At 37.8% G+C, this 27,129-nt stretch overlaps 1 protein-coding gene across 2 annotated transcripts in view; it reads right to left on the bottom strand.

Moving 5' to 3' along the window:
* Window positions 1–3,362: 3,362 nt before the first annotated feature.
* Window positions 3,363–27,129, bottom strand: part of LOC124613186 (zinc finger protein 271-like) — a 107,581-nt gene continuing 83,814 nt past the window's right edge. The window contains exon 4 of one of the 2 annotated variants that reach the window (XM_047141833.1): window positions 3,363–5,399. In XM_047141833.1, the coding sequence (XP_046997789.1) occupies window positions 3,884–5,399 (1,516 nt within the window). In that variant the 3' untranslated portion in view covers window positions 3,363–3,883. The remainder of the gene's footprint in view (window positions 5,400–27,129) is intronic. The other variant, XM_047141834.1, reaches the window with a different exon arrangement.

Genomic DNA, 27,129 nt, shown 5'->3' with positions numbered 1-27,129 from the left:
ATCAGCAAAATGTGCTTTCCCTTTATCTTGTAGCCAATGGGCCCACCCTTTACTGGTAGTCACAAGCCAGGTGGCTCCCTTCGATTTTAAACTTATAGTGAGTGAGCAAGTAGAAGAAGATTCATACCCCTCACCGTGCACCAACGAGCTTTTTTCTAAATTGCCTGGGGTTCAACTTTATTCCCAAATCCATCTCACAGCAGTTTATTTTCAGCTTCCATTAGACGACAAGCCCAGGAAAATTTTGATGTTGAGCATCCCCTTTGGCCTCTATCAACACAATTCATTACCATTTGGAGTCACTAGTACACCAGCCATATTTCAAAGATTTTTGGAACAGGTCATTATATGCATTCCCTACAGTGTAAACTATCTCGATATTTGGTAATAGGATGGAATAACAAAAAACACGAACACAATTTGTATCCTGCTTTTGCAGCACTCAAGCTTAATTATTCAAAATGCTCCTTTTTCCAGACTTGTGTTACTCACCTCAACAACATTCTCAGTAAATAGGGCCTACGACCCACACAAGAGTATGTCATGGAAATACACAAAACGCTGGTCCCCAAGTGAGTAAAAGATCTGCAAGTATTTTCAGGCAAGGTTAACTATTATGCCTGGTGGCTTTTATCACCTGTCCATTAAATCATTTATGTTGCAGTTGGGTTCCCTTTCATTGGTTGACTGTTTCTGAGAAGGCATTTCAGACCTTGACATCAAGGCTTCAGTTTGGAACAAAGTACCAGCTTCAGTTACTGTTAATTCTGCCTACAGATACCTCATTGCATGGCGTAGATGGCAGAGGCCATACTGTCTCACAAGCTTGTCAATGGTACTGAAAAACCTAAAGCACTTATGTTTAAAACATTAAATCAGGCCCAGAAACATTACTCCCAAACTGAAAAAGAGACATCAGGCATCATTTTTTGTGTGCACAAATTTCACCTTTTTTGTATTGCCAGAAGTTCCATTTAACTACGGAGAACAAACCATTATTATCACAGTTTGGACCCAAGGTTAAGCTGCAAGAATGCACTGCTTATCACCTGCATTGGTGGGCTTTGTAGTAATCAAACTATGAGTACTCTATATAGTACCAACTGTCCAGCCAACATTCAAAAGCAAATGCTTTCTCTCAGCTTCCTACAGGCCCAGATTTTGAAAGGTAGGCAATGGTCTATTTACAGATAAACACCCAAACAGAGCAATTCTTGGAAGATTTTCCAATCATTCTAAAAATGTTGCAGCAGCATCCATGCTTGATCTCACTTCTCCAACATATCTGCACAGAAAGAACCAGCAAGCTGTTGGCCACAGTACCCTTGTCTCACTAATGCTTTGTCATCCTGCTACTAATGCAAGAAGATGACAATTTCCGGTTGATGGTGTGACATCCCTGCTGCAATGAGTGTTGAGCTACTACACCAGTTGCATTGGGGGACCATCAAGATGAAGCATCTGGCCCAACACTTTGTCTACTGGCCACGTATGAATGACATGGTTACACAGGTAATAAGTCACTGTACAGCTTGCCAAGCATTCAATCAGCCCCCTCCCTGCCCACCCCCACTGTCTTATTGTCCGCAGTCAGGACCTACTCAGCTGTGGGACCACAGCCATGTGGATGTCACTTGCCTCTTCCTTGGAATATTGTGATTTATTGTGGTGGACTCCTTTCCTTATTTTCCTTATGTTGTCAGGCAGCAGCAGACAACATCAGCAATAGTAAGGGACTATCAAAGTAGCACCTCCTCCCCTCCCCCACCTCGGTTACGGACAACAGATCTTACTTCATGGCATCCAAGTTCATGTGATCCTACACTTGCAATGGGATTAAGCACGTGACATCCCACCCCTTTATCCACCTTCTAATGGCTCGGCAAAATGATTCATTTACACTTTTAAAATGTGAATGGCAAAAGCTATGGAGCAGCTAAATCGGATTCAGGTCAGTACCCATGGTCATAACACTGCAGAATTACTACACGGGTGTCTTCATCAGGCACTGCTTGATCTTCTCTTCCCACCAGCTGAGTGTGCCGAAGAGCAAGTGATGCCATTTCGCATGAGCATCCCAGTGTGAGTTCGCACTCTTATGTGGACCCGAGGTTGGATTCAGGGGTCCAATGCAGCACAACAGGGATGACAGCTGGGATTGCAGGCAAGATGCTGCATCTCCACTATCCAGATGCCCACAACAGTGACAGCCACCTGCATCAGGGCCTCCAACAGCTTGACACGGATGATGGGCGTCTGCTCCTTCCATCCCACTTATGGCAGGGAACCTCCACAAACATCAGTCTGGCTTCTCTGTTGGAAGAACCAAGGCACCTCAAAGGCTACTGGTACCAGTGTCAGTACAGTACCATCTCTGGAGCCTTTTCAGTCTTTTTTTATCCAGGCCATGAGATGACAAATAGAAATGAAGTAACAACATTCATGAACTGCAAAATCTCTCTACATCAACCAAGAAGGAACACATTCTTGAGTATTGTTGTGTGAATAAAATAGATTGATTTGATTTCATTTACTATAAATATCAGCAAGTCTTCTGTTATATTATGATGGGTGATGTAATCTTTTGGGTGATGTAATCTTTTAAGTACTAACTAGTTGAATCTAAATATTCAAATACACATGTAGAATCCCTTCTGTTTCTCAACCAAATCTCTTCAGATGCCAGATAACAATCAACTGCACCTTTTATATGAAATACAGACTGAGGTGTTATAGCTATACGCCAAATTACATAGTTGGAGATGGTTACTCTGAGGTTCTGTAGAAGTCATCATGATTGTTGGTATAAAAAATTTCACTGGCAGTCCCACTATCTTTATGCTTTCTTCGACTTTGAAATTATGATAATACATTATTTCTTTTTTCTTTAGAAAACCTGAATCACACTCTCCCTGTGTCAAACCACCGAGCAAAAATTAGAACAGTACAATGTCAATACTGAAAAATAGTTAGCACATAATCAGTCCAACTAAACAACCTGAACTTCAATCAGCTGTTGAGTTATTCAGGCACAAAAATATGTCTCTGCATGTTAACATGTTCAAACAACACTGGCAAACAAGCATAACTCTTGTACACATATTCTTCTTGCCCAGTGGTCAACTAGGGGGGATAAGTTATTACATTTACAGCACTGTCAGAAAGGCAGGCCTGTGGGTTTGAAGATGTTTGCAGCACTTAAAGAATTAAAAATTATAGCATTAAGTAGTAAAATAACCAAAGATTCAGAATTTTAGCATACCAACGCATTTTTCCATTTCAAAAAATGCGACTTAAAAATTACAACCTTTTGCATTTACAGTCTCTCACAATACAGAAAAAAATAAGAAGTTCTTACACTGTGCAGTAAAAGCATTTTAATATAAAATGCAAGACAAATTATACAACCTTACTATCCTCTTCTGTTCTGTATACATTGATATATGTTCCACTGCATTATTTGCATATTAATAACACCCTAAAATTACGTATGTTTCAAATCACGTAACATACATAATATGTCTATGTAGCAGTTGTTATTTGGAGGATAAATGCTTAAATAAAATTATACTATAATTTATAAAATATTGTTGCTGTACGACTAATTTTAATGTAGACTGCATTTTCTATGATTTTATATTCATTCTCAAAAATGTTGCATTAATTAATAGATGAAATCATTTGCATGAAGTTGATGTACATATTAACTTAAATTTTATCAAAATTTGGAAGTTCAATACAATGTACACATTCTTAAGGTGGCAAACATTGAGAACACTGATCAGTTGATCTTGTGTTCATGAGTGATTCATCTGTTTTGCCACAGATTTAATCCCTCTTACAAAATCTGCATGTTTTGTTTAAGAAATGTAAAATTGTTTTATTACGTGATGTTATTTGAATCAGGATGATTTTCATAAATGTGTCGATACATAGATTCTGGGTTTACTAAATGGTGACAGAAAGGACATTTCATGCAATTCTCGTTTCTGCTAATGTTGGATGCACGACTGTGTTCACTTGTATTTTTCTTTAAGCGTTTACGATTGTTATTTCGATTATAATTCTTATTTCTGTTTGGAAATTGTGCACAATGAGCGTAGTCTGTCTCTGTCTCCTCTGACTGTCCCAGGCTGCTGCTAGGTGCGTTTATTTGTTTTGCTTTTCGAAGATCATTTTCATGTAGTAAATTTACATATCCTTCATTGTTTCGATGTGGCTGGGGTGTGTATTCTACTGCATACTGAGACAACTGTACATCACAAAATGGGTATACTTTGTTATTGAGGCACTTGTGGCTGAGAAATACTTGCTTGTTTGAGTATATTTTGGTGCAATATTTACAGTGATAAGATTCATCACCTGAATGTGTATGAAGATGAGATATTAAACCTGCACGATTCACGAATTTTCTATTGCAAAAAGTGCAGGACAAATCTGTTGCTTCTGCTGCAATGTGAATTTTCTGGTGTTTTTTCAGCAATTTTTTAGAGCTATACACCTTAGCACAAAGTGTACACTGGTTAACCTGGGATGCACATAATGAGTTATTATGATCTGTTAAAGCTTTCTCATTTATTTCAGTTACTGTGTTATCTGAGGGATGAGTACTACTATGAACAGTTGAAGTTTCCAGGGATGTTGCAGATGCTGTGTTGTCTAATGGACTATCCATATTGTACGAGACTTTAGAAGACATCTCTGTATTGTCCAATGAAACATTTTCTACAGTTGACTGCATAATTTCTTTTATTTGATTAACTCTGTTATTTTTGGAACTGTTCTCACCAGAAACACAATCACACAAAATGAAACAACACTTGGAATTTAAATGCAGTGAAAGGGATGAAGCAGTTTCAAAGATTTGCCGGCAATGATCACAAACAAATAGCTCAGGTGGCGAAGTAGTCAGATTAGTAATGCTCTTCTCTTTTTGTCCTATTTTGAACTGTTTTATAATATCTAATTTATCAGTATAGGATTTGAATGAAGATTTCTTGTTAAATTTTTCACTGTGTGTGGTTAAATGTAATTTTAAAATTGAATTATCGGCGAATTTCTTGTCACATAAATTACATTTCAGCAACATATCTTCTGTGACGCTAATTTTTACTTTTAAATGAGTCTGTTGATGTGTAAGCATTTCCAACAGTGAATGAAATTTCCTTTTGCATTTGCATTTATATGTTGGTGACCTTACCATATTGTGGACTACGGCATTGTGCTGCCTAAATATTTTCTTAGTTTTTAGATACTTCTGGCAAAAGTTACACCACTGAAAGTCTAAATTTCCTGCTAAAGGTGCTGCTCTTGTTTTCATCAATCCATCATGTTTTTGTCTCTTCCCAGACTTGCCATCTGGCTGTGGTTGGGCGAGAGTCTTCAACGTATTTTGTGGCCTGTGTAAAATTTTGAAAACTATAAATATCACATCAAATTTCAATTGCTAGAAAATGTAAATTAAAGGGAAATATCAACTGAGAGTGTATGACATGGTAACAATTTGATAATACTATACATAACATGACAATTTCAGTCAGAAAATTAGATGCAAACAAAACCAATAAATCAGGATGGTCAGAAGCATATTTGAACCGTCGTCGTCCTGAATGTGAGTCCAGTGTGCTAACCACTGCCCCACCTCACTTGGTTGAGACAAAAGAGTAGTATCTCAAGATCTATAGCATCTTGCACCTCGACATTTTCTAATATATCTCTTATGGTTTCACCTATCATTGTACACTAAATATCATGTACCATGTGTAGCTCACAAGTCTCTTACCTAAACTGTGGGGTTTTGGTGCACTTATTTGAGTTTCTCTGAGAAAAAGAGAGAATGGAACATAAAAGGATCATTTCTGAGAGTCACAGGGAACAGTATTCACATGCCACATAAACTACAGAGCCAGAGGCGCAACAAGAGCCATAAATGATGACAAGTCGACAGGAAACTCTTCCTGGAAACAGCCCTACGGCTGTTTGAACTCAAAGTTGAACCTGTTGCAATTTACGAATTGGAAAACATATAGATTCATCTGAAGAAGACAGATCTCGAAAAAATAGAGAAGCTGAAGGCTACTTACTTAAAAAGGGAAGCTGAAGGCTACTTACTTAAAAAGGGTGCTATGTCTCTCCAAGTACATACTCTCGAGCCTTGTGTTTGAATTGGCCAGAGAGCCCTTCTTCATAGAAGAACTGCGACTGAAGCACTTACTACCAGTGACAACAGCCTACCAGGACTTATTGACGGAACTACATGAGAAGAAATGCAAGGTATGAAATGATTTCTATGTTACAGATGCCATGACAAACTGTGAATGGACACAGGGAGGATACGAACTCCGCCATGTAGTGACAAGACTCTCCGTGCATGGTTACCACAAACCGTGCAACACCGAGTTTTCACGAGCCCAGCACGAGCTGTATATGTGCGAGGTGCAGTGACCAGTGTGAGAGATATCATGTGTTAATCTGTAGGATGAGAACAGAATAGCTGGTGAAATTCTGTAGTGACTAAGAATAATAATAGTAAATAGAGAATAATTCTTGTACTTCACAAACTAAATGGCCAGTTTGGCTACAATAAATCAATTATTATTATTAATATTTGTGACAAAACACCTTTCACTAAAAGACTACTTATCTGAGAATTTAAACATGACAGCACATCAACTGAATTAGTGTCAGGTAAACACCTTTCCCTAAAAGACAACTTATCTGACAAGTTAAACATGACAGAACATCAATCGAATTAGCATCAGGTACTCTTCTAGTTCCAACCTAAAGATGTGGGTAGCCCTTGTGCATTTTGTTATGATTACTGGTTTCAGTGTTAGCTATCTTCAGATTTATTGCAGCAAATGTAACAGAATTAACTTCCTAGATTTAACTGTTTCCATGCACAATGACAGGTAAATCTGGAATTTTTTGGAAGTTTACTACGGATACCATTATTAAGAACACTCGTGCCACTCAAAGGGATACAACCAGGCATATTTTCAGGCTATGCTGAAAAGGGTGATGAAATTAGCACTGATGATGACAAAATTAAAAAAGGGTTTAATATTGTAAGAAAAGTGGCAGCAGCATTTGGTATATAGAAGACGACATTATAAAAAGGAATATTAACCTCAAACAAAAAGTGGACTATTCACAAAAAGCAAGAGACATTATATATGAAGCAGCTGGCAAAAATGAAAAATACCTCATGATGACCTATAATTGGACAGTTTCAGACCAAATTGTCAGGAGTTTCAGGGATACTAACATCAGGGTCAGTTTTCAGATGAAGCACTTAATCACATTTTAACCTAGCACAAAATAAAAAACCATAAAAGTAAATTACCCAGTTCAGGACCATATAAAGTACGATATCAAAAGTTCGAATGGAAATATATAAACTGGCAGAAGTGTTTCAACCTCATTTAAAGAATATAAACATCAAAATAACAAAACTGTCTTCGTACACATCTGCCAACTAACAAATATTCAGACAGAAACATTCAGAATAGCTGGACATATTGCTTAAATTTCCTACAGGCCATCTACTTAACTTGTTGGAAGAGTTAGCAATTTTTTGTCATAAGAAAAGGACTTTTGAAATACTGCTCAATCAGCAGAGTGAATTCAATCATAGCTCCTACTTTGAAATGCTTACTTTGAAAAACTTTGAAATACTCACACAAACGTGACTGTCAAAGCAAATACACAGGGCAAACTGACAAAGCATATACAGAGGGCAAGAGGATTGGTGGATGGTTGTGGACTTGCAGTTTTGGCAGCAGACTACACAGAAATGAAGAAGATGGTGTGGCTGATGTTTAGGAAAACGAGCTTCCCAAGCATTACATGATGGTGCTCGAGTTACAGAGAAGTGTAGGAAATAAAACTAAATAGTTAAAACAGCGTTCACACTAGCTCTTGCCATAGCCATGACAGTGTGCATTTGGGTGTCTGTATGTGCAAAGGTGTGTATTTTTGCTACAAAAAGAGCTAGCACTCAAAGGCTAGTGTAAATGCTGTTTTCTGTTAACGCGTTTCTGTGATCCATGCATCAATTCCTTATAGATGAGTGGCTGCCTTTCCCATATTTTATGTATTGCTCCATCCAGGAATTTCCATTATTGTTAAACTAAATAGTTAATAGTACACAAGAAAGAAAATTTGTGTAATTGTAAATGCCTAAATTAATTCTGGAGAGCTTCTCTCAGCTAGCGTTTTTGTTGTTTTAGTAGGAACAAGGTGGGATACATAATTGTCACTATTGAACTTTTATTTTATTTTTCATATTATAGCTGTAAAACCTAAATAAAAATTCAAGGCAACTTTTTCTGCAAACACATGTGTTTTTTAAACAACTGTTTGTCTTATATGTATATTACTCAGTCCACCAGACAATATGAAGCATGCATCAGTGTTTATGTAGGATTATATAAAGATGAAAATACTATCCATTTGCACACTTTTAAATTGTGAAATGTACATGCCTTACAGAAAAACTTACAGCAGGATACATTTTGTATTGAGCAGTGGGACAAATCACTTTTTCACTTTGTACCTACACTACTCATAGGGATTACACAAATGTGAATTGTAGTTTATTATATTTTCTGTTATGCAATTACTAATTGAAGACTTCATTTTATACAACATGTATCAAATATGAAGATAGCTAATGCCAACTACTGCATGGAGAAAAACAAATAATGCTATAAATAATACACATATATGGTATACAATATAACATACATTAGCATGCAATATTACAACACCATTTACAATATAAAACACCTTCTACAAAACCTATAGATCTAGAGATTCATTTACATATACAATAGGCCTATGGTACAGGGGGAACTGTTTCTGTTTCTTCTTGAATTCATTATGGTTGTTATTGTCCTTTTCTACATTCAATGAGAGGTTATAGTAAATCCTTATTCCAGGCTGGATAAATCTTTTTTTATACTATACTGACAGTTACTGAGACATTGTGAAAGAACTGCTTCTGTTCAAGTCATGATTTTTAATATTACTATTAGTCTGGAAAAGTTTTTTGTTGTTGATTACAAATATCATCAATGAGTAGATGTACTGACTTGTGAATATCAGTATACTAAGGATACTGAACAAGTACCTACAGGACGACCAATTTGTAACACCACAGCTCAACCTCAAAGATTGTTTTTTAAAAACTTTTTCGACATTTGTGGCATTTACCCATAATATTATACCACACAAGATCAGAGAGTGGAAACGTGACAAATTTCTCAAATCAGGAATATACAAAATACAATGTAATAAACGCCCAATTTTTTTTTTCTTTCTTTCAAGGACAAAGAGGGAGGGCATTTAAGACCTAGTTGCGTGAGTCTTATCATCGAGAATTCATTAAAGTCAACTTTTGCGGAGCATCTCAAAATAGGAAAACACACTCTTCCTCCTCCATCCTTGCTTGACGTGGAACTTTTGCATATAGTTTACAGGCAACAACATGAAACATCCTGAAGAATTTGGAATATATAAATATTAGCACCTAAAGAGAAAAGATTTTTTTAAATGATCAACTTGCATTAAATAACAGACACCTTTTGAATGCACATCATCTATTCCAAAATGCGAAAATTAGCTCATTCCTTTTATATATCAGAACTATGCGCCATGTTTTTCCAAATGTATTATTTATAAGTTCTTTATATATCTTAGTTATACTTTTTATATGCTTTTATATATGTTCCTTGCTGCTAGCACAACAGCTTGACATGCATGTAGATATGGCTCAATTACTGTAAACTGTCAACTTGTGTTTACAATAATCACATACAGTATGTACATTTTTGGAAATATCATGGCACTATGCTTCTACTAAGAAGATACTTACATCTGCTAAACCAATACTAAGTAATTTTATGCATTTTACTCCTTATACTTTACTTAAATGTATGGCCAAAGTGTAAAGATTTATATTATGCCTAATTTTGTAGGCTTTTGAAGATGATAAATTAATTTGCCAAAACTAGTAAAGTGAAATGCCAATGCCCTTGCTGCAATGGTAACACCAGTTCCCATCAGATCACTGAAGTTAATCGCTTCGGGCTGAGCTAGCACTTGGATGGGTGACCATCCGGTCCACTGAGTGCTGCCAGCATGCGGGGTCCACTCAGCTCTTGTGAGGCAAACAGAGTAGCTACTTGATTGTGAAGCAGCAGTTCCAGTCTTGTAAACTGACATACAGCCGGGAGAGCAGTGTGCTGACCACATGCCCCTCCATATCTGCATCTGGTGATGCCTGTGGGCTGAGGATGACACGGCCGCCAATCGGTATCATTGGCCCACGGCCGCCAGCCGGTATCATTGGCCCTTCGTGGCCTGTTCGGAGTTTAGTTTGTAGTAAAGCAAAATAAAAATATATTTGCAACTGATAACTGAATTGTATTCTGAAATATATCATTATAGTTTACCTGTCGAGATAGGGCAAAATAGATATTACTGCAAAGCATGCTGGGCTTAGTTTCTTCCGCAGGGGATTAATCAATATGTTCATTTGATCTGAATTTATTAGCCATTTGTATGCTTAGAAATCTTATATGTGAAGTTACATTTATTTTATGACCATTGATATCTATTTCAAAAACTTTTAACTTTTTATTTGGAGTGTGGAACTGCATTAAATTTGTTTTGAACAGCTTAATGATAAGATTACTTGCTGTGACCCGTTTGTATACTTGTTGGGTTAATGTTTCAGTTGTAAACTGTAATGAGGATTTGACGCACTTGATTAAGATACTTGTATCATAGGCAAACATCACTAAATTTGCCTTGTTATTTATTGACAAAATTAAGTCTTAGGAAGAAAACATCTTACAATAGGTTGCTTAGTTTTCGCTGAAGACCTCGCAATTCTCTATCAGGACATTCAAGCAGCACGAAAACTGTTAAGAGACAAACAAGTGGAAAGAGCTCTTTTGTTCATTCTGTTCATTTATTTCTATGAAATGATTGGATTTATTTAAAGAGATAATCAAAGTGTTGTTATAGTGTTGCTCAGTTACTGTTTTGTTGGTGAATGCAGTTTTTCTTTCAATAAATATAATGTGTATGATACAACAATTTTATTTTACTACAACAAAATCAAAGAAAAATTCTTAAGGAAACAGCAGAAACGGTAGGGCTCCAAATGTCATTTGGAGAAAAAAAGAAAGAAAGAAAATGAAATACATATCCAGAACCAACATGGCACCAAAAATTCTGAAAACTAAATATGAAAAAACTGAGTGGGATTCTCAGCTCAAATACTTAGTGAGACTTTTCAGGAAAATGGACTGGAAAACATAAATTATGAAATTTGTTGTCAAAAATGGAAACAGCTTTTAAGCAGCACAAAATACACCAGACTGAGATGTTACAACAATGTCATCAAACCAAAGTGTCTTTATTGAACCAAGACCCTCATTTTAATCAGAAAAAAGAGACACTGAAGGAATCCAAAATAGAGAATGAAAAGCGTAAGGATACTACAAGTATTGTTTCCATCTTCTTCACGATGGCTGCTGAGTGAGATCACAGGTATTTTCTTCGACCACTAGAAAAACTTATTTAAGAGGAAATAGTGTTAAATTTTCTTTGTTTTGTATACTTGCTGTAGTGTCCTTTCTTGTCACACAACTGAATATTAGCATCCCAGCAGAGATTGTCCCGATAATCGCGACATAACCCAAAATTTTGTGACATAAACACAAAAAATTCTATTCAAGTTTTCTTGATAGTGCAAAATTCGTTAAAAAAGACAGCTACTAGTTTCATCAGTGTCTATTGTCACAATAAAAGTGTAATTATACGTTTCTAAATTGTATTTAACTAACACATTTCACATTGTCTACTAGTTAGATAGACATGATTTAGGCCTAAATTTTCTGAGTTATAAACGTTTAAAAACCTGACCAAACACACTTGATAATGTAAATTCTCTAAAAGCAAAGTAATTAATAATTCATTCTCCTGTCATCGTATCTCTAAATCAGTATAAAAACAACAACAACCGCACATAAGAGCTTTGTGTCGTTCTTTGATTACATACAGCTAATCTCGCGTCCTTGACAAATTTAAAACATTCGTTAAACTTAATTATTCTTTTGAAACTGACCATGAGTAAGAAATGTGGGATATAGTATAGGGTAGTGAGCAGAGGGATTTATTGCCAATCTTGTAGGAAATATTTTCACTGGGTTGGGGGGGGGGGGGGGGGGGGGGGATGCAGTGGGAGGAAAGTTGGGAGAACAGAAGAGGCTCTATCCTGGAACTGCAGACTATGCAATAGGAACATTTGGACTGGGGAACAGGAAAGGAAAATCTATGCCCTTCAGGCACAGTTGGAGGAAGCAACAAAGGAACTGATAAGGACCAAGAGAAATAAGGAGGAGGAGGGTGCTTGGGAACTGGCAGCTGGTAGGAGGATAGGAAGTAAGAGAATGCAATCTGATAGTTTTATTATCAACACCAAAAACAGGTATCTACCACTGCCAGAGTTAAGTGGAGAAGAGCCTCAGGCAGAACGAGGAGCAGAAAATGTGCAACACACTCCAACCGAGGCCAAGAAGCCTAGGAATGTACAAAGTGTTAGGAAGAAGAAAGTGCTGCTGCTAGGTAGTAGCCGTGGGCGAGATGTAAGCCCTCAGTTACAGGAAAGCTTAGGGGCAGTGTACCAGGCCACCAGGATCTTCAAGCCAAATTAGGGCTAAGTCATGTGATAGAGTACTTAGGGTCTTTATGTAAGGACTTTACTAAAGAGGATCATGTAGTGATAGTGGGTTGGGCGGGAAACAGTTTGGACAGAGATGGGGCATATGACATAGGTGGTGACCTGGACAAGATAGCTTCCCTGACTTTGTTGAGCTGTTCTGGCGTCATGATCAACCAAACCTTGATGGAACTGTGAGGTGAATCAATGTCAGCTTCGGGATGGCTCTGAGGGCAGCCAACTTTGCTCATGTTTCTCTGGTGCCTGTTCGGACTATCAACAGATGGGATTTCACTGGTCAAATACCTGTTGTCATGGGTAGGAAAAGTAGGTCTTTTTTAGGATAAATCCAGACAATATGTTCCCCTGCCTAAGGAGTATCTCTAGCAGTTTAAAAAATACTGAAACTATCACTCACAAGACAGATTTTAACACCTCAAATATCACATATACCAGATGTCACAAAGAAAAACAAACCATTGGAAAGAGTAACATGAGGCATTTCACAGACTTAACAATCCTCTGTCAAAACATGCAATCAATAAAAAATAAAATACAACTATTAGAAGTTGAGCTCCAACCTTTGAACTGTATAGTAGTTTGTGTTACTGAGCAATGATGTAGAGACACAGAAATCCAATATGTAGTATTATCATTGTGTGAAAGAGCAAACTGCTTCAAGGGGTGGAAGATCACGCATTTATACCAGAAAAGGAACACAGTTCAAATCAAGACATAACCTCAGTACAGTAAACGAAGACAAAAACTTTGAAATAGCAGCTATTGAATTAACAGGGCTTGAGATCACCAAGAAATTAATCATTTTGTGTGTGTATAGATCTCCCAGTGGTAGTGTGGACACCTTTTTCAATAAATTAACAGAAGTTCTAGATAAAGTCTCAAGTACATAGGTCAACATAATTCTGTGTGGGGACATTAACATCAACACTAATATCACAAATGAATCCAGCAGCACCCTCATAAATATCCTTCACAGTTTTGGCATGTCCCTATTGGTCAATAGTGCAACAAGGGCCACTACAATTATTGCATGTGGCCACAAATATGGACAGAGAAAAATGTGATGTAGCTGTAAAAGATCTAGGACTATCAGACCATCTCTGTCAAATAACAACAGTAAAATCAGGCATCGAAGCATTCCCTAAACTACAAGCCAACAAACAACACCTTTCAGAAATCAAAATAAAAGATTTTTCAAAAGAACTAGCAAAATGAAGCTTCGATGAAGTGTATAAGGAAACCAATGTGAATATGTAATTCTCTAAATTCTCCACATTTTTTACACTGAACTTTGAAAAGGCATTTCCAAAAGTAAGCACGTCTGTATCAACATCTCACAAAACAGATGGATAGCAGCAGGTATTGAGAAGTCCTCCCAAACACTTAAATACCTAAGCTCCATGAAAAGGAGTCACAATGATCCAGAATTTTTAAATTTCTATCACAGATATGAAAAGATCTATAGGAAGATGCTGACTGCTGCAAAAAATTCATTTAACAACAAAATGCAAGGAGCATATAATGCAGAGAATAAAAGCAAAGCAGTCTGGGATGTTATAAAAAAGGAAACAGGGAGAGGCATACAAACACAGAATAACATACTGCTAAGGGAGGGGGATAAGGTAATAAATGATCCACAACATTTAGAAACTATGTAAACGAGCATTTTTCAAGTGTTGCAGAGAAGTTTCAGCACAAATTCCCCTTAACAAATAATACACCTGTAAATAATGTTGCACTAAACACAATTATGTTACTTCCAACCACAGGGACTGAAAACAATAAATCTGTTCAAAAACTAAACAAAATAAAAAGTCAGTAGGCTTAGATGAAGTACCAATGTGTGTACTGAAACAATGTATAGAGATTATACAAGGACCCTTAACAAATATAATAAATGACTTATCCAGAGCAGTTAAAACAGGCAAGAGTTGTACCTTTGCTTAAGAAAGGTAATGCAGAAGACATAGAAAATTACTGGCCCATTTCCCTGCTGTCACCATTCCCAAAAATAATAGAAGCAATTATGAAAGAAAGATTAATGAATCATCTGAATTAATACAATCTTTTAAATGAATCACAGTTTGGTTTCTGAAGTCAGTTGTACACATGACCATGGACCAAGAGTTAGACTCAACTTACATTTGCCAAGAAAAAATAAACATAAAACTCAAAACAGCAAGGAGTAAAACTGTACAATAAATTACCAAAAGAGATTTAAGAAACTGCAAAAATACACTTATTTAAAAGGGCACCTAAAAAGTACCTGTTATGCAATACATCTTATACATCGAGGGATTACTTAGATAAAACATAGTGGGGGTTTGGTAAAAATATGCAAATGAATAATAACAATGATTATAAAACATCTGTCATTCCATATAACACCTTCACACTGTGTTTTTCCTTCTTTTTTCCTTTTCTAGAAAAACTTACCCCCAAGCTACGCTTAGCACGATACCAACGCCTCTTCTTTCTGAGCCCAAAATCTCACTCATTATAGAGGGATGCTGACTCAGTTGTTCAGGATAGCAAATGGGAAGTTGCGGAACCGAAAATGGCCCAGAGATCACCAGTGTGTGTGTGTGTGTGTGTGGTGAGTGAAGTGTTATGACACAATGTGTGTATAGTGTGTGCAGTGACTAATAGTGAGATGTGTGAACAGTGTGGCATTACATTATTTAATAAGTTACTTGTAAAAAACATTGTATACCAGGAGTAGATCTAATGACTGTCTCTAACTAGAAGTCTGTAAATGAATGTGTATATGAATTACCTTATTTTAAATTGGTCGAAACTTGTAAATATTTTGACACATCCTATAGCCTTGTACAAAGAGATTTACAGATGAATAAAGTTACTACTACTACTGCTACTACTTCCATCTTATTTCCAGTTTCCATTAAATTTTTATACCTGTAAACACTATCCCTAAGGAGATTGTGTGCACTATCTACATTATTCTGTTTCTATTGTCTCGTGGCATCTGTATTCCATCTCTTCCCCTTTAGTTTTTCACATTTTCAGTTAATTTATTTCTAAGTGAGGTATATTCTTCTGCTGATTTTAAACATTTTCTTCATTTCTTTATGAATACATTATGCTGTTCATGGCCACCTCTTTTCTGCATTTTTCAATCCTAGTAACTCTGCTGCTGCATTTACTACACCAGTTAGTTACATGTTCCATAATCATTTGAACGATTCTTTTACGGAAAAGATGTGGAACAAGTCAGTTTACACAATATGTACACATGATTAGTGTTAACTTTAATGAACAAATTAATATTTTTAGTCCTACTAATGGGACTACCCTTTTTTCCTCCCTTTCCTGATTGCCAGATTTTAAATAGAAATTTGTCAATGGAATAGAAGGCGCTGTCCTGCGGAAATGATTTTAAATTAGATTTAAAACTTGGCTTGCTGCCTACTGCCAGACATTTTAAGTTATTGATCAAAACTTTTTGATGAAATTTGTTTGTTTTTTTTTTTTTTAATTTTTTGTGGTAGACACAAAGTTGGTGGCCCCTCCTCTGATGGGGCAGGGTAAGCCTGTGACAGGACTACAGTAGGATGCGGAGGGTGGTTGAGTAGGGAATTCTTGCACCTGGGTCTTCAACGGGGATATGAACCCAGTGACAAGAAGTTGGGACTAGGAGTGGTGTGGCAAAGAGGTCATTACACATACCAGCTATACTGCAGCACAGCATTTTATACAGGCATGACTAACTGTCCACCATAACACTGCCAAAATGGGCAAGAACACAACTGACTGTCCAGTGGTGGAACATGAGAACATGCAACTAAGCACAACATCCTCGAGTTCAATCCACGCTTCACAACCCGTACCCATCTGGATCCTTCCTTCCAGCACCAGCTTTCCTGAACTACACACATGGGAATTATCCTCACAACACATCTCCACTCCTTATAATCCTCCTGGCCTGAGCCCCTGCTAACCCACTGCCCCTAAATCTTCTACCCAACAATATCCCCTTCCTCTGTCCTGTCACCCTCTCCCAATCCTTGCCTCCACATTATCATCACTGTGCTTCCAAAAGTTAGCAAAGTTTTCATTCTTCTTTGTGTGCCTGTTGATGACTCAACACTTCTACTGTTTGGTGAATGGTCTCCTTTACTCCTAAATTATTTACATTCTGCCAGGACTTTCCTTACCATGTTTGTTATGTTCAGTAAACTAGATAAATAGGCAGTGGTGTCATATCTCACGGAGAAGTCAAAACGTTTAGCTCTGGACAGGAATGTCAGAGAAAGTATGGTTCAGGTTCGGAAAAATAGTTGATTAAGTGTTGCATGCATGTGGTTTTGTGTGTGTGTGTGTGTGTGTGTGTGTGTTGTAGGAAGGAACCTATATGGTATACGGACAATGTAAGGAAGCAGTGACTACTGTACAATAGGTGTAAAACAATTTATAGGGCTACAGGCATAGAGATGCAAAATGAAACATGTTTGACCATCAGAAGGGCAATGCAACAACTACCAGTAGAATCTTGTGGAAAGACCTCCCACAAAACCCAAAGAAATTATGATCACATGTAAAAATGGTTCCAAAATTATGTGCAGACACTTGGGGATGACGCAGGAACTGAAATTGAGGTTAGAAAAGGAAAACCAAAAATGTTAATCTCTGTTTTTAAATATTCCTATGCAAAGAAACATCCAGGAGTACTGTCTTGCTTTAATTCTTGCACTACTACAAAGAGAACTCATACAACTATTAGTGTTAGTGCTGTTGAGAATCAGCTGAAATGGCAGAGAATGATAACAGTAACTTCAAACTTTTTGCAAATGATGTAGCTGTCTATAAGGAAGCACTGACTGACTGAACAAATATCCTGTCAGGTTTTAATAAAACTACAAAGTGGTTTGTAAAGACTAGAAAACTGCTTTAAATTATGAGAACTTTAATACTGTGCATTTCACAAAATGTAACAACAAAGTTTATGACTACAATATCAGTGAGCCACAATTGAAATCAATCACATCAATCAAATACTTGGCTGTAGGAACTGGTGGAGAGATGAAATGGAATTCTCACTTATGCTTAGGAGTAAGTAAAGCAGATAGTTTAATTTGATTCTTTGGTGTAATAGCAGTAGGTTGCTTACAAAACGATTGTGTGATCCATCCTAGAATCTTGTTCAAGACTGTAGGACCTGTACCAAATACATCTAACAGGAAATATTGAAGAAACACAAAGAAGGCTACATGAAAGCTCACAACAAAGTGTCATAGGAATGTTGAAAAGCATGAACTGTCAGATCCTTGACGATCAGTGTCAACTACCTCGAAAATCCTACTTAATAATTATTAAGAACCAGTTTAAATGAGGATCTGTACAAGGTCCTATTAGTCAGGCCAATTGCTGCATCACAACACACACACACACACACACACACACACACACACACAAACAAACTAGCAAACACAGCAAATGCTAAATATGAATGGGAATTGGGTATATATCCTTAACTCCTCCCCCCCCCCCCCTCCTCTCTCTGCCAATCTCCTCCTCCTCCATCTATCCTCTTTGTGTGTCACCTCCTTCTGACCATATCCCCCCCCCAAACCTGCCCCATTCTCTTGGCCCCTCTCTGATCTTGAGTCTGTTTATTATCGTTGCACATAAAATCTACGCTTATACTCTACAAACCATTGTGAAGTACTTCACAGAGAGTACGTCCTATTGTACTACTTATTACGATTTCTTCCCATTCCATTCGTATATGATATGGAGTGTGGGAAGCATGATTTTTTTTTTTTTTTTTTAAATGCCTCTGTGCGTGTTGTAATGAATCCGACCTTGTCTTCATGATCCCTATGTGAGCAGTATGTAGAGTGTTGTAGTATATTCCTACAGTCAGACATTATTTAAAGCCAGTTCTTCAAATTTTGTAAGCAGGCTTTCTCAGAATAGTTTACATCAGCCTTCAAGATCTGCCAGTTCAATTTCTTCAGCGACTTTGTGGCACTCTTCCACAAGTCAAACAAGCCTGTGACCATTTGTGCTGCCCTTCTCTTATACGTTCAATAATCCGTTCGTTCTTTCTGAGTAAGATCCCACCCACTTGAGCAATATTTCTGAATGGGTCACACAAGTGATCTTTAAGCAATCTCCTTTGTCAACTGATTGCACTTCCCCAGTATTCTATCAATAAATAGAAGTCTGCTACATACTTTAGCCACAACTGAGTCTATGTGATCATTCCATTTCATATTGCTACAAAGTGTTACGCCTAGGTATTTGTACAAGTTTGACGATTCTTACTGTGACTCTTTGATATTATAGTCATAGGATACTACGTTATTCATTTTGTAAAGTGCACAATTTTACATTTCTGGACATTTAACGCAAGTTGCCAGTCTCTGCCCCACTTTGAAATCTTATCAAGCGCTGACTAGAATATTTATACAGCTTTTTTTGGACAGTACTCCGTTACAGATACTAGCATCATCTGCAAAAAGTCAGCGATACTATTTGTTAGAGTCGACACAGGTGAATAAGTAATAGTGAGTAAAACACATTTAGTGCCAGTAACTATATTTGCACTTCCAGGTAAAATACATTGAACACAACAACCAAGGAACATTTAATTGCATACGTAAGACTCAGAGTGTACAATAGCACCAGAGAAGTCTATTATTTTCCACATGATGCAATTTGCCACTGTTTCACATGAAATATATTGTTCACACAATTCCAACATCCCCCTCTGAACATAAATTTTGTGGCTTGCCTTCACAAGATAAACCAAATAGTCCCACAATCTTTTCAAACTTCTCTTTGTCCAAGGGTTTTATAAGAAGGGCAGCCAACATTTCTTCTGTGCGCAGGTATTCCACGGCAATGTTCTGTCGCTGTATGTGGTCATGAATAAAATGGTGGATTATATCAATATGTTTTATTCTAGCACTAGTGACATCATTTTTAGCTAGGTTAATGGCTCCTTTATTGTCACAGAAGATCATTATGGGTTCCACTATTAAATAGGATTCTATTTCACATATTAACGTTCTTAGCCACAATGCTTCCTGTGTGGTGTAAGACAGTGCCATATACTCGGCCTCTATGGTACTCAATGCAACAGTTTTTTGCCTTTGACACGACCATGAAATGAGGCCCCCCATTAATTTAACACAACAGCCAGTAGTGGAGTGCCTATCTCCCAATCCACTACCCCAGTCTGCATCGCTGTAGCCTTCTAGTCTTTCATTACCTTCTCTGTGGTATCTTAATTCGTTGTTTGAAGTTCCTCTTAGGTATCGGAATATCCTTTTCACAGCTCTCCAGTGTTTTTCCTTTGGGTCTCTGCAATATCTGCTCACTGCATTAGTATTAAAAGCAGGTCAGGATGTGATGTCTGAGACAAATATAACAGACTCCCTACTGCTTCTAAATATGGAACCTTCTTATCACATTCCACATCTGTCCCATTTATATTTAACTTCCTCCTACTTCCATTGGAGTAGTTATGGGTTTACAATCACTCATGCCAAATTTCTTTAAGGTTTTTTCTGTATATGATGATTGATTCATTCTCAATTCTTGTCTCTCTTCATCCTTAGTAATCTGCATACCTAAGTAATGTTTAACTTCTCCCAAATCATGCACCTTAAACTTGGTTTGTAGCTGTTTCTTAAAAATTCTCATCTGACTTTCGTTTTCAGCCAGGATAAAGAAGTCATCCACCCATATTGCCATTATTATTATCCCTTCTCTTTCCCTTTTATAGTATATACTAGGATCTGCCTTCTTAGAGTTTTATGTAGACATGGATTCCAGCAATATCCACTCTGTTTAAGTCCATAAATACTTTTTTGCAAACGCCAAATCTTTTCTCTTTCCAATTTGGTTTTCATAGTTTCTCTTGGTTGAATGTCATATATCTCCTCCTCCAATTTCCCATTTAAATGCGCTGTTTTTACACCCATATGATGAATTGTTAAATTTCGTTTTGCTGCAAAGGCTAAAAGATATCTCAATGAGGCATACTTGAATATTGGTGAAAAAGTTTCTTTGTAATCTATCCCCTGTTTTGCAAATATCCTTTTATTACAAGTCGTGCTTTATATCTTGGTGATGAATTTCAGAGCTCTTCAAAGTGAATACCCATCTTGACTGTAATGGCTTCTTATCTGCTGGCATATTTACCCATTCAAAGGTTTTGTTCTGAGATAAAGATTACAATTCTCTCTCTGCCGCTTCTTTCCATTCTTGAAAGTTCAGTCCCCTCATTGGTTCTTCTGCTGCTGCTGGCTCATCATTAAAAGACTGGGCTCCATAAATTTCAAAATCCAGATATTCTTTCAGTTTTGGTACACGAGAAGAACACCTTACATTATTCTCTTCATTTTGTTTGTCCTCAAACTGATTGTCATCATAAATAGTCTCCATTTGCCTTTGACTGTCCTCTTCCTGTTCTTCACTTTCTCTGTCGTCACATAAGGTTTCACTCTCGGAACTAGGTGCAGTTAACTTAGTAGTCTTGCCCTCTTCAGAGTCCTTTCTTTTTTCAAATAATATTACATCTCTTCTTGTAACTATCCTTTTATTCAATGGATCCATTAATCAGTAGCCCTTTGAATTCTCACAATAGCCTACAAAAATATACTTTTCAGCTTTCGGGTCCCATTTTCCTCTTACCTGTTTTGGAATGTGCGTCATTGCATCACACCCAAAAACCTTTATATAACTTAGGTCAGGTTTCCTTCCTACCCATATCTCATATGGGGTTTTATTCCTTAATGCTTTTGTAGGTGATCTATTGTACGAATATACGGCCGTCGATACTGCCTCTGCCCAAAAATCTTTTGATAATCCAGCATCAGTTATCATGCTCATTGCTTTTTCGACAATGGTCCTATTAGCCCTCTCAGCAACCCCATTTTGAGATGAGGTGTACCTTATGGTAGTCTGATGCCTGGTTCCCATTATTTCCAGAAGTGTCTTCAATTTCTGGTTAACATATACTCTCCCGTTATCAGACCTGATGATTCCAGAATGAGATTTTTCACTCTGCAGCAGAGTGTGCGCTGATATGAAACTTCCTGGCAGATCAAAACTGTGTGCCCGACCGAGACTCGAACTCAGGACCTTTGCCTTTCACGGGCAAGTGCTCTACCATCTGAGCTACTGAAGCACGACTCACGCCCAGTCCTCACAGCTTTACTTCTGCCAGTATCTTGTCTCTCACCTTCCAAACTTTACAGAAGCTCTCCTGCGAACCTTGCAGAACTAGCACTCCTGAAAGAAAGGATACTGCGGAGACATGGCTTAGCCACAGCCTGGGGATGTTTCCACAAAGAGATTTTCACTCTGCAGCGGAGTGTGCGCTGATATGAAACTCCCTGGCAAATCAAAACTGTGTGCCCGACCGAGACTCGAACTCAGGACCTTTGCCTTTCGCAGGCAAGTGCTGTACCATCTCAGCTACTGAAGCACGATTCTCGCCCGGTTCTCACAGTTTCATATCAGCGCACACTCCGCTGCAGAGTGAAAATCTCATTCTGGAAACATCCCCAGGCTGTGGCTAAGCCATGTCTCCACAGTATCCTTTCTTTCAGGAGTGCTAGTTCTGCAAGGTTCGTAGGAGAGCTTCTGTAAAGTTTGGAAGGTGGGAGATGAGATACTGGCAGAAGTAAAGCTGTGAGGACCGGGCGTGAGTCGTGCTTCGGCAGCTCAGATGGTAGAGCACTTGCCCGCGAAAGGCAAAGGTCCCGAGTTCGAGTCTCGGTCGGGCACACAGTTTTGATCTGCCAGGAAGTTTCATATCAGCGCACACTCCGCTGCAGACTGAAAATCTCATTCTGGAAACATCCCCAGGCTGTGGCTAAGCCATGTCTCCGCAGTATCCTTTCTTTCAGGAGTGCTAGTTCTGCAAGGTCCGCAGGAGAGCTTATGTAAAGTTTGGAAGGTGGGAGACGAGATACTGGCAGAAGTAAAGCTGTGAGGACCGGGCGTGAGTCGTGCTTCAGTAGCTCAGATGGTAGAGCACTTGCCCGTGAAAGGCAAAGGTCCCGAGTTCGAGTCTCAGTCAGGCACACAGTTTTGATCTGCCAGGAAGTTTCAGACCTGATGATCTTAATCTTCTTTCCCGTCCACCTTTCGACCATATTACAATATTCCTCAAAAATGTCACTTACTTGGTCTTTGGAACTAAGAAAATAAACATGAGTATATCGTGAATGATCATCAATAAATGTAAGAAAATAATGGCTCCCACAAATGGATTCCCACTCCATTGGGCCACATACATCTGTATGGATTAACTGTAAGACATCTGTAGATTTACTTTTACTAGTCTTAAAAGGTAGTCTCACTTGTTTTCCTTTTATGCATATCTCACAAGGGTCCTTGGTTACACTATAATTCTGTATTCCCTTTGTCATATCCCTCATTAAAGACATGTTATTGTTCTGGTCTTCAGTCCAGAGACTGGTTTGATGCAGCTCTCCATGCTACTGTATCCTGTGCAAGCTTCTTCATCTCCCGCTACCTACTGCAACCTATATCCTTCTGAATCTATTTAGTGTATTTATCTCTTGGTCTCCCTCTACAATTTTTACCCTCCACGCTGCCCTCCAATACCAAATTGGTGATCCCTGGATGCCTCAGAATATGACCTACCAACCGATCCCTTCTTCTAGTGAAGTTGTGCCACAAATTTCTCTTCTCTCCAATTCTATTCAATACCTCCTCATTAGTTATGTGATCTACCCATCTAATCTTCAGCTTTCTTCTGTAGCACCACATTTCGAAACCTTCTATTCTCTTCTTGTCTAAACTATTTATCGTCCACGTTTCACTTCAATACATGGCTACACTCCATACAAATTCTTTCAGAAACGACTTCTTGACAATTAAATCTATACTCGATGTTAACAAACTCCTCTTCTTCAGAAATGCTTTCCTTGCCATTGCCAGTCTGCATTTTATATCCTCTCTACTTCAACCATCGTTATTTTGCTCCCTAAACAGCAAAACTCATTTACTACTTTCAGTGTCTCATTTCCTAATCCAATTCCTGCATCACCTGATTTAATTCGACTACATTCCATTATCCTCGTTTTGCTTTTGTTGATGTTCATCTTATACCTTCCTTTCAAGACACTGTCCATTCCGTTCAACTGCTCTTCCAGGTCCTTTGCTGTCTCTGACAGAACTACAACGTCATCGGCGAACCTCAAAGTTTTTATTTCTTCTCCATGGATTTTAATTCCTACTCCGAATTTTTCTTTTGTTTCCTTTACTGCTTACTCAATATACAGATTGAATAACATCGGGGATAGGCTACAACCCTGTCTCACTCCCTTCCCTACTACTGCTTCCCCTTCATGCCCCTTGACTCTTATAACTGCCTTCTGGTTTCTGTACAAATTGTAAATAGCCTTTCACTCCCTGTATTTTAACCCTGCCACCTTCAGAATTTGAAAGACAATATTCCAGTCAACATTGTCAAAAGCTTTCTCCACGTCTACAAATGCTAGAAACGTATGTTTGCCTTTCCTTAATCTATTTTCTAAGATAAGTCATAAGGTCAGTATTGCCTCACGTGTTCGAACATTTCTATGGAATCCAAACTGATTTTCCCCAAGGTCAGTTTCTACTAGTTTTTCCATTTGTCTGTAAAGAATTCATGTTAGTATTTTGCAACCGTGGCTTATTAAACTGATAGCTCGGTAATTTTCACGTCTGTCGACACCTGCTTTCTTTGGGATTCTACTTATTATATTCTTCTTGAAGTCTGAGGGTATTTCGCCTGTCTCATACATTTTGCTCACTAGGTGGTAGAGTTTTGTTAGGCCTGGCTCTCCCAAGGCTTTCAGTAGTTCTAATGGAAAGTTGTCTACTCCCAGGGCCTTGTTTCGACTTTGGTCTTTCAGTGCTCTGTCAAACTCTTCACACAGTATCATATCTCCTATTTCATCTTCATCTACATTCTCTTTCATTTCCATAATATTGTCCCCAAGAACATCGTCCTTGTAGAGACCCTCTGTATACTCCTTCCACCTTTCTGCTTTCCCTTCTTTTCTTAGAACTGGGTTTCCATCTGAGCTTTTGATATTCAGGCAAGTGGTTCTCTTTTCTCCAAACATCACTTTAATTTTCCTGTAAATACGCTTCTACAGCAAATTTCCACGTTGCATAGTTTTCGTGACCCATAAGTCTTTCAATCTGTGGAATTTGTGCCGCGCTCATTTTAACGGTAGTTTTGATCTTTCTTGACAAAAAGAATAATACCAAAGAATAATACAAAAGAGTTGTGTTCATCTTGTAAGGATAACTCATACTTCAAGCAAGTGCACTACTTGGAACTTTTCCACTACTTTCTCACTATTATATTATGTATACTTATTCCGCATGCATCGCTGGTCCCATAACCTGTTAGGTGAATAACTAATAGTGAGTCAAACACATTTAGTGCCAATAACTATATTTGCACTTCCAGGTAAGATACATTGAACACAACAACCAAGGAACATTTAATTACATAGGTAAAATTCAGAGAATACAATAGTACCAGAGAGAGATCTGCTATATTCCACATGATGCACTTTGCCGCCATTTCACACAAAATATATTGTCCACACAATTCCAACACTATTAATACTGTATACAAGCTCATTAATATACAATATGAACTTCTACATCTGATGGTCCCTCTCCATTCAAGTTAACATCCTGCGACCATCTCACCAAAAAATCCTCAATCAAGTCGCAAATTTCACTTGATACCCCATATGATTATACTTTTGACAATAAGCGTACTTGTGGTACTGGAGTCAAATGCTTTCTGGAAATCATGTAATACTGCATCTACCTGACTGCCTAGACCCAAAGCTTTCAGTATGTCATTTGAGGAAAGAGTGAGTTAGTTGGGTTTTGCATAATTGATTTCCAGAATCTATGATGGTTGGCATGGAGGAGGTCATTCTGTTTGAGATACCTCATTATGTTTGACCACAGAATGTGTTTTACGAAACTACAAGAAACTGATGTCAGGGGTATTGGATGGTAGTTCTGTGGATCACTTCTATTACCCTTCTTGTGAACAGGTGTGACCTATGATTTCTTCCTACTACTGGACACAGTTTTTTGTTTGAGGGATCTACAATAGATTATAGTTGGGAGAGGGGCTAACTCATACGCAAATTCTGTACAGAATTTGATGTGGACTCCATCGGGGCCTGGAGCTTTGTTCAGTTTTAACAATTTCAGTTGTTTCTCAGCACAACTGACACTAATACTTATTTCACTCATCTTTTCGGTGGTATGAGGATTAAATTGCAACGATTCTCCTGGGTTTTCCTTTGTAAGGAAACATTTTAAAATAGAGTTAAGCTTTTTAGCTCTAGCTTTGCTACCCTCAGCTTCATTTCTTGTCCCATTCACAATGACTGCACGCCACCTTTGATTCCACTAAACACTGGGAACTGAAGTTGTTTAACATGGTCGGTTGCGACCATTGGTGTGCAGAGTACGAGAGAGACCTCTTCAATTGCTGGATCTGAGAGGAAATATCTTGAATGACACTGTTTCACATAGTTTCAATCTGCAAATGGGTAGGATGACAAAATTGTAATAGTAATCTAATCACATTCACATAGTTTCAATCTGCAAATGGGTAGGATGACAAAATTGTAATAGCAATCTAATCACAAACCAATAAGTCATAATTACATGTTTCCTGTTTTCTACACAACTGACAGCACGCAAGAAAACAAAGCAGCACATATAAACTATGGTTTGAAATAATATATAAGGAGAATGAATATATAAGTGAGAAACAATTTGTCTAATGCTTTACATGTCTTCCAACCATAGTTGAAAGTGACTCCAGGAAAGAATATGAAATCACACATTTTCACAACAAAGCACTGTATTTTACTTCTTGCAAGCCATTCTGACAGAAAAACTGCACATATTCATTTAAAAAATATGTAGCTTGTGTTCATCTGAATGTTTATTAGGTAATGCGTCGAAACTTAACGTAAATTCTCAAAGAACATTTTGAGACTTTACATAACTATGTTTCCTGTATATGTATTACACATATATTTATAGATCACATACATTAAAAATATAGAGCTCATGTCCATTTATTTGGATGCTCATTAGAGTATCATGTAAAAATCTGGAGTAAATGGAAGAACTTTTCAAGATTTTTGGTAACAACCTAAACAACATCTTGTCTTAATATGGTAGTATTTATTAATATTTATGTGCAAGGGCAGCAACAATGCACTGTGTAATGTAGTGCCACAACCCAATCTTTGATCAGTTATTAGTGACTAACAATAATAGGAGAAGTAGAATGGGAGCACCACAGAGAGCAGTGTTAACAGCTACGGGTT

This window comes from Schistocerca americana, chromosome 4 (genome assembly GCF_021461395.2).
Source record: "Schistocerca americana isolate TAMUIC-IGC-003095 chromosome 4, iqSchAmer2.1, whole genome shotgun sequence".
NCBI lineage: Eukaryota > Metazoa > Arthropoda > Insecta > Orthoptera > Acrididae > Schistocerca > Schistocerca americana.
The sequence above is the reverse complement of the archived record's forward strand: the minus strand, read 5'-3'. Positions and strand labels throughout refer to the sequence as shown.